Source organism: Moschus berezovskii, chromosome 25 (genome assembly GCF_049115385.1).
Source record: "Moschus berezovskii isolate FMDL1 chromosome 25, NW_MosBer_1.0, whole genome shotgun sequence".
NCBI classification, from domain to species: Eukaryota; Metazoa; Chordata; class Mammalia; order Artiodactyla; family Moschidae; genus Moschus; species Moschus berezovskii.
The window spans coordinates 43,841,175-43,850,610 of NC_142484.1; the positions used below are offsets into that span (position 1 = coordinate 43,841,175).

General features: G+C 43.6%; 1 protein-coding gene across 1 annotated transcript; it reads right to left on the minus strand.

The window, feature by feature from the left end:
* Positions 1-1,920: 1,920 nt before the first annotated feature.
* Positions 1,921-4,750, minus strand: LOC129548386 (PRAME family member 8-like). Its single transcript, XM_055414908.2, has 3 exons — positions 4,389-4,750; positions 3,458-4,030; positions 1,921-2,473 (listed from the first exon to the last, which is right to left on the minus strand). The coding sequence occupies exons 1-3, from the start codon at positions 4,748-4,750 to the stop codon at positions 1,921-1,923; spliced, it is 1,488 nt and encodes a 495-aa protein (XP_055270883.2).
* Between the last annotated feature and the right edge of the window lie 4,686 nt (positions 4,751-9,436).

Genomic DNA, 9,436 nt, shown 5'->3' on the forward strand with positions numbered 1-9,436 from the left:
GAAAAACACCAATACAGTATACTAATGGATATATATGGAATTTAGAAAGATGAAAATGATAACCCTGTATAAGAGACAGCAAAAGAGACACAGATGTATAGAACAGTCTTTTGGACTCTGTGGGAGAGGGTATCTATGTATATTATCATATGTGAAATGAATCGCCAGTCCAGGTTCGATGTATGATACAGGATGCTCGTGGCTGGTGCACTGGGATGAATCAGAGGGATGGGATGGGGAGGGAGGTGGGATGGGGGTTCAAGATGGGGAACACATGTACACACGGGGCAGATTCATGTCATTGTATGGAAAAACCAATACAATAATGTAAATAAATTAGCCTCCAATTAAAATAAATAAGTTTAAAAAAATAAATAAGCAAACAAAAATTTTTTTTTAAAAAAGGATATGACAACAGATGGCCAAATGGGCCTCTTTTGACATTCTAAATTTGATAGTTTTGCACACAGTTAGGAAAAGCCACCATGATAAAATATTTTTTCAGAATTCTCACCTTACAGGTATAAAAGCCTGTTTAGAAGTAACTTGCATTTATTGCCATGTTTCTTTGAGATGTAATTGTTCTACCTGATCTTAGGTGTTTATGACTTTATAAACAAAGATGAAGGATTTATCTTTTCCTTTCTAGCTGATTCTTCCAGAATTTGGCTTCTCCAGCTCCCCTGTGGACTTCATGAATTACTGCCACCAGACGACAATTGATTTTCACTAATCAATATTTAATTTGTTCTAACTTGTTTTCAAATTGTTTATGTCTTGTGCCTCTCTTCACTGTATTATAAATTTATAAATGTAATTAGCTATATACCTTATAGCCCATCTATTTTATAAAATTAGTGTCTCCTGCAATACACAGTGGGAACCCAGGCTTCTAGCATAGCTAAATACCTTGAGGCCATCAAGATAAACCACATAGAGAATATTTGTAATAGTTCATATCTAGAGATGAGAAGGGGGAACAAGGGAAAATATTTCCTACATCTTTATAGACTAGTAAGGCAGGAGATCCAGAGAATCTTAAGAATCTTAAGAAATATTTTATAATGAATCTGCAGCTGACTGAGGGAGAGAATAGGGAGCTGAGGACAAAAATGGCCAACTAAAAGTTATATGATGTATATTATAGACATTTTAATATACATCTTGATATGCTGATGTCAAAACATGTTCTACTAGTCTTCCTCGATTGGGAAGACCAATAATAGGTATGGGAATAAAATGACACTCTTACTGACATGACCTAGCCTTCAAAAGACATACTTCTGAAATGTGGTATAAACATAACACAACCATGTTTCATGCCTGTATGATTTTAGTATTTTTCTCGTAGGAATATGCATGTAAGTACCCACTCTTGACAGGGAAGTGCTGCTGAGGACCACTGAGTGTGTTTCCTTTGCTGTTTGTATTAATCCATAGAACCAAGTAACGAAACCAGGAGGAAAAAAAGATACCTAGGGAATGAGGGAGTTTCAGATCATAGGCAACAGAGTGCTTCCACTCCACCAGTAACTGGAGATCCATGAGATGTAAATACAGAAAGTAGAATAATATCATGGACGGCATCTATCATTTACACTGAAGATCCCTTTATTTCTGATCACTTCTACAAGTGTGCATACAGAAATAACTCGCACATGTATGTCACAGACTGAATCTTCCAGAAATTCAGTTTCACATTTGACTCTATAAACACATCTCTAAAAAAGTCACATCAACTCCACAAGTCAACAGGCCCTTTTGGAATCCTGCACCCCTGCTGGATCACGTTTTCTCAATCACACTGAGCTAATATCAGAAACCAGGGCTGTGTTTTCCCTTCATAATGGATGTATGTCCTAGGTTTCAGTTTTCAAGTGTCCAGAAGAAAGCTTATGATAGAAGCAGGGTATTACAGAATTATGTGTTGGGACTCAGGTGACCACACATGTCATCACCACAGTGAGGACAGAGGCTGGGGCTAACCCAAATCTTCCTGGGACGTTCTAAGTCTGTAAGGATTGCCCTCAGCTCAGCCTTTATATGAGCAAGTCTCTCCAGGTGAAGGACACCCAGAGAGCTGTAACTCTCCCGAGGGGCTGGATAAAGCTCCAGACTTAAATCGGGGAGCCTGTCAGTATGACGCAGGAGACTCTCCAGGACGGCCATGGAGACAAGGTTTCCGCACATGCTGAGGACCCTGAGCTGGGAGCAGCGGCTCAGGGTGGGCAGAAAGGCCGTGAGGTGGACGTCTGTGATCCCACACAGGTTTAAGTCCAGTTCTTCCAGAGTGCCTGCAACTTTCTCCAGAAGAACTTGAAGGGGATCAGGACTAAAATCAGTCAGGGTAACACCACTAAGATTCAGGCCCTTCAGTTGACAAATTTTTGGACTCCAGGACAGATGGGTCAGGTCTGATTCTGTAAGCAGGCAGTTGGTGATTGAGATGTTGTCCAAGGGGGTCTTCAAGCACCTGGCAGGGTGAGGGGAAAAAGCAATTAGATCAGGGAAACCAAAGTGGCAGGTGAGTTCCAGAGGAGAAGTCAATGATTGGCCGAAAGCTGATAAAGTTCAATACCCAAAATGCCCAATCTCATTCTAGGCTGAGTCCCACCATTTTCTTAGTGTGACTGGATCACGTTCACATGATCTTGAAAGCCGTCTTTCCTCAGTTGTCAAGCAGAGTACAATACACTCTACTTCCTTAGCAGGATGAATGGAGATAATGGAATGCACTAGAACATGATCAGAGGAGAGCGTGACACAAAGTGTCCATCAGGGTGGACATCGCTGAATGTTAGTTCTGGGAGATGAGCTAAAAGTGGCTTTTCATTTAGATTGCCACTCTGTGGGTGACATGCATGTGCGTACACCTCTGGCCAGGTGAGGCTCTTGGAATACGTACAGAAACAAAAGACCCCACCTCATGCCCTGGAGCTGCCAGTCTTTAGGGACTCCCTGCCCTACGACATCTGCAAACTTTCCATCACTTTTTATATTATTTTGGCTCTGCTTCTTTACCATCATCTCCAGAACCATGCATTTCCCGTATATTAATTACCTTATATGCAACAAAAGACCACCTGTTACTGACTTGGACTTTAAAACAGGCTCCTTGTGGTCACAGGTTAATGACCACGGAGTTTCTTTTCACAACACTCAGGCTAATGTGATTTTACCTCTTCAATGTCCCCTTCACTTACCTATTACATAAATCTTCAGACAGAGAAATCTCTCCCCAAAAAAGAAATCACATACACACCTGCACTAGATCTATGCCCCTCATTTGTGGGTTCCCAGCATGGTGTCCCGTTCCAGAGCTTCTGTAACAGATTGACCCCACCTGGATCACTGTGCTTCTGTAATACTGCGTTTCACGGTGGAGCAGCAGATGAGACACTGCCCTAGATATTCTACCACAGTGTCCACTGTTAATCAGCCGCTGGCATAGCCTCACCTGAGCATCTGGTCCAGATGGCCTTCAAGGAAGGATGGAGCTTCCATACGGAGATCCCGGAGGTCCCGCAGCCGGAGGATCTGAGAGGTCAACTGCAAAAGATCCTGATGGTCCTGCTCCTCATCAGCAGACCCACGAATGCGGGAGAGAATGAGACTCTGAACATTGCTCATCTGACCCAGGAAAGGAGCAAACCGGGCCAGGGTGGACAGCTTCTGGGTGAAACTCAGTTTCACCTTCTGGACACAGTCCAGCTTCACCATCCTGAGAACTTCCTTCATATTTTCCTTGGACACTGAAATAATCTTCATCTTCTTACAGCACAGGTGAATGGATGCTTTTCTCTGCTCCACCCACCTGAAGAGGTAGGTGAGGAATTTCTCCAGGGGCTTTTTCTTAAGACAAAGTTCTATGTACACTTCTAAGGGAGCCAAGGGGTGCCTTTTCCTGGACATGTCCTCCGCCACTGGGGCCAGCAGTGAGCTTGAGGGCATGTGGTCCTTGCCTCCAGACCACATGTTCCAGAAATCCTGGCCGGTATTCCTTAGGTCCAGCACCCGCAGCTTGCACCTCCTGTGGGGAAACAGCAGACGGGTGGGGTGAGAGTCTTCAGAATCCACCCTGAATGAGCCCGCAGCCTCAGAGTTTAGGCAACACTCCAACTCCCCATCTGTGCTCCTACTTCACATTCCCGCTCTCACCTGCTGTTCTTTCTTTCCTTTCTTGCTCCCTCTCCCCCAGCTCTTTTTCCTCTTCCATCCTTCCTATTATGTTTTTGTAAGGGATTTCCCAAAGTGATCTCAGCAATTCTCAAGACCTCTGAGCGTTTTCAGAAGCCTCTTGTCCACCACTTGGTCATCCACTCTGCCTGGCACCAGGTGTCTTTTCCAGGACATCTAAGACCCTGCCAGGCTCCCTGGATCCGACTCACCTGCAGTGAACTTTCTGGGCAAGCAGGACATCAAGGCCATCCAGCACTGCTTGTAAGGTTCCTTGGTGAGGCTTTTGCATCAGGCCCCCCAGAGGTAGGCAGGCAAAAGGCCAGGCTGGCACCATGGCCTTCAGGGTCTCCCTGTGTCGGCCAAAGACGGCAGCCATGAAGAGTGGTGGGTAGAGCTCTCTGGGCAGATACTCCAAAGTGGAGATGGCTGAGGGCTCATCTCTCAGCAGGCCAACTGCTGCCAAGATCACGAGTCTGGGAGGGTTGTGAACACTCATCCTGACTCTTCTCTGAATGGAATCCTGGGAAACAGTAAAGGGACAAGGCATCCCTCTCAGAACAATCATAATCATCAGGATAGTCTGTCTCCCCACACTTCAGAGAAATCAAATCAGGACCACAGCCATTGCTCTGGCGTTGATGAACCAGAATGGAAGAACTCGGTGTGTCTGGTTTCCAGTCTGGGTTTGTGGCCACGAAGCCAGAGCTCTCCCCATCCTGCCACTAGAGCAAAAATCTAACAAGTTCCAGAAAGGAAGAAAGTCAACCGGAGGCTCATCTGTTTCCATCCTCTTCTTTCCTTAAAGCATTTCCCTCCTTTATATCTGCACCAGGAGACTGAGAAAGCTGACTCCCTTTGTTTTTATGGTGGAAAAACATAAACTATTGCTTAATGCCCAAACTATGGGGACAGGAGTTCATGTATAACACAGCTTCCATCAGTTCCCAAAGTCAACTTAGCTGGGAAAGATTAAGGAGATACTTGTAAAGGGAATGCCATTTGTGTACAGAGTAAAAACCTTAAATGTCAAGAAATAGCATGCCAAACAGATGTCTTTAAAAAGAAAAACTGCTGGTTCAGACTTTTAAATAGTATAAACCAAAGCACAAATCAAAATGTTTAGAATGGAAGCAAAAATACACTTTCAGGTAAAAAGGTAGATTTAAATTCAACCAAAAGAGAAAAGAAAACTCTCCATGCCATGTCAAACTGCATTCTATATTCACTGCATGCTGGCCATTGGCAAAACATCCCTCACTAAGGTTAACTCACCAGGTCTGGTGTGGTCAGCATAGGGGTGCGGCTCAGGACTTGGTGGAGAACAGGAGGAGTGACTCCAGAGCAAGAAGCTTCTGCATCTATTCTTTGATGCTTGGGCATTTTAAGGAAATTTTTAACCACATCTGCCCTCCTTTCAACTGCTAACTTCCAATCAGTAAGCATTACCAGACTGGATTCCAGAGCGCCCCTCAGGTTCATCCTGATTGGGTTACTGCCAGTCTCCAGATGAACTGATTGAGTCAGATCATCATTTATAAAAGAGAAAGAATTGGGGGAGGGGAATCTAGGACTTATTCATTGATTCACTCCACAAAATTGGTTGAGTTTTGCTAATATGGCCAGTGAAATAAAAAGATGCTTACTCCTTGGAAGAAAAGTTATGACCAACCTAAACAGAATATTAAAAAGCAGAGACATTACTTTGCCAACAAACGTCTGTCAAGTCAAAGCTATGATTTTTCCAGTGGTCATGTATGGATGTGAGAGTTGGGCTGTGAAGAAAGCTGATCGCCGAAGAATTGATGCTTTTGAACTGTGGTGCTGGAGAAGACTCTTGAGAGTCCCTTGGACTGCAAGGAGATCCAACCAGTCCATTCTGGAGGACATCAATCCTGGTTGTTCATTGGAAGGACTGATGCTAAAGCTGAAACTGCAATACTTTGGCCACCTCATGCGACGAGTTGACTCACTGGAAAAGACTCTGATGTTAGGAGGGATTGGGGGTGGGAGGAGATGGGGACGACAGAGAATGAGATGACTGGATGGCATCACCAACTCGATGGACATGAGTTTGAGTGAACTCCGGGAGTTGGTGATGGACAGGGAGGCCTGGCGTGCTGTGATTCATGGGGCTGCAAAGAGTCAGACACGACTGAGCGACTGAACTGAACTGAACTGAATTCTCTATAAACAACCTGCTAGCCAGGTCCCCTAGAGCTGGTTTTTCCTCATCATTGATTTTTATAACGAATACCGTTCTTATCTGATTTTGAAGCTCTCATATTATATTGTAATTCCCTTCATATTTCATTATGGTTCAATAACGTATTTGAATATGCATCCTTTCATGTATTGATAATTTCTGTCCTTTTTTCTTTCACATAATCTAGGATCTACTAGGAGAAGGCAATGGCACCCCACTCCAGTACTCTTGCCTGGAAAATCCCATGGATGGAGGAGCCTTGTGGGCTGCAGTTCATGGGGTTGCTAAGAGTCAGACATGACTGAGCGACTTCACTTTCACTTTTCACTTTCATGCATTGGAGGAGGAAATGGCAACCTACTCCAATGTTCTTGCCTGGAGAATCCCAGGGACTGGAGCCTGGTGGGCTGCCATCTATGAGGTCGCACAGAGTTGGACATGACTGAAGTGACTTAGCAGCAGCAGGATCTACTAACAGATCACGTTTAGAATGGCTATTAAAATCTCTTCAATTTTAACCAGTTTCTATTCATGGGGTTGCGGAGAGTCAGACATGACTGAGCGACTGAACTGAACTGGACCACTGAATAGAATACATCAAAATATGAATAGTTACTGTGTATTATTTTGTGAAATTGAGAAACAGAAGCTCCAAATTCTGGCATCCATTGTTGACTTAATGCTGATTTTAGAATGATTAAATATGAACATTGCATTTTAGAAAATCCATTTTTTGCTGAAAGTGATTTGATTGAACCCAACGTGGTCGAAGGGCTTTCCTCATAGCTCAGTTGGTAACGAATCCTCCTGCAATGCAAGAGACCCTGGTTCGATCCCTGGGTTGTGAAGATGTCCTGGAGAAGGGAGAGGCTACCCACTCCAGTATTCTGGCCTGGAGAATTCCATGGATTGTATAGTGCATGGGTTGAGATGAGTCAGACACGACTGAAGGATTTTCACTCACTTTAACATGGTCAAATGTATATCTGTTAACAAAAGGAGTTTGTGAGTCCAGCTACTTGCCACTCAAAAGCCAGGAAACAGGCCAAGTTGGTGGGAAGTTTGCTTTATTTCAAATGTCAGCAACTGAGGGGGAGGTAGGGGTCCCTATATGCATAAATAGAACAGTCATTGGTGACAGTCATCTTCAAGTTAGTTATCAGTGGTCTGACCAACATTGTCTTAGTTGTTTTAGGTACAGTTAATCTTCAGTTAAGTTGGCTTAGAACTCAAAGTTGAGAAAACAAGGATCATAGCATTCAGTCCCGTCATTTCATGGCAAATAGATGGAGAAACAGTGGGAAAGGTGGCTGACTTTATTTCTTTCGGCTCCAAAATCACTGCAGATGGTGATGACAGCCATGAAATAAAAAGAACCTTGCTTCCAGTAGTCATGTATGGATGTGAGAGTTGGTCTATAAACAAGGCTGAGTGTCAAAGAATTGTTTTTTTTGTACTGTGGTGTTGGAGAAGATTCTTGAGAGTCCCTTGGACTGCAAGGAGATCCAACCAGTCCACCCTAAAGGAGATCAGTCCTGAATATTCATTGGAAGGACTGATGTTGAAGCTGAAGCCAGGAACAAAAATCTGTTAAACAGTTCAGTGGGCACCACGTCTCTGAGGATCTTCCCTTGAGACGACCCTCTCTGGTCCCACAAGTCTTTGGTCCACCTTGTGTGGCCTTGCTTTCACGGCCGCATCCACCTCCTCCCCTGGGACATGTGTGACAAACCCAAAGCCTCTGCAGTGCTTGGTGTTTGGATCCCTTATTATACACAGCCTGTGAGCGTTATCCATTGCTCAGAATGGCTCCATAGATGCTCTTCAGTCGTGTCCAAGTTCAATCCTCCGATAAAGCAGTCCAACAGCTGTTTGGGCTCTTTGGGATACTCTGACTCAGAGTTGAGGGCGTGGAAAGGGGGGGACGTCAATGACGCTTACTCCGTGGCATCCCCGGGCAGAAAGGAGTACCCTAACCAATGTATCTGCCAGTATCCAGTATTAACGATAGTAAACAAGGTATACCCTCACATATTTCTGATAGGTTTGATGAAGTTAATAGAGAATGTTTTGATAATATGCATTCAAATTCTTAAGTATATTTGCCTCTGACCCCATAATTCTCATTTTGAAAAAAAATTCTAAGGAATTCATTGGACAGAACCTGGCAAATCAGGAATCTTGCTTTAACAATCTCCCTCCCTATTGCCTATAATCTACACACAAAGCAAAGAAAAAAATTGAGAATTTTACTTTCTCCAGCAAATTCTGAGACCTCATGATTTTATGACATTTTTTCATTCTGTTGGATGAGGGAGTGAATTAAATGTGACTTTATCCCCTCGCCAATTATATCCAAATCCCAAAAGCCAGTACCTCTAAATGTGCCTTGTGTTAGACACAGTCTTTGCAGATGTAATCACGTTGAGGATGTCAAGATGAGACCTTCCAGGGTAGAGGGTAGGTCCTAAAGCTGTGGTCTGATATCCTGATCAGAGAAAGAAGAGGGGCATTCTAGATGGAGCAAAAAGGGTCATGTGAAGAGGCAGCAATTAGACTTAAAGTGTCATAATTTGAGGAATGCCAAGAACCACCAGACACTGGAAGAGACAAAAGACAAATCCTTCTAGGGACTTTGGAAGAAGTATGGCCCTGCTAACTTCTTGATTTCCAGCCTCCAGAACTTTCAGAGAATACACTGGTTTTTAAGCCACCCCATTTGGGGTCATTTATTGTGGGAGCCCCAGGAAGCTTGATAAAAATGGTGACCTAATCGACAGCGGCCAGCTCTTCATTTTCTTGACCCTCTTTTCAGTGTCTCCAACTACTACACTCAGCACCAAGGCTGTGAGACTCGGGTTCTAACAATAAGAAAATTAGCAACTTCCACATGATCATTCCATGCTATACTAACTTCTTTTATGCACTGATACCTATACTGTGAAGTTTATAGTCTGGTAGAGAAAATATTAATAAATATATTTAAGATGATAAGATCTTGACTCTAGTACAAGAAACTACATGTTACTCCTTGAGTAGAAAATAAACACCCCA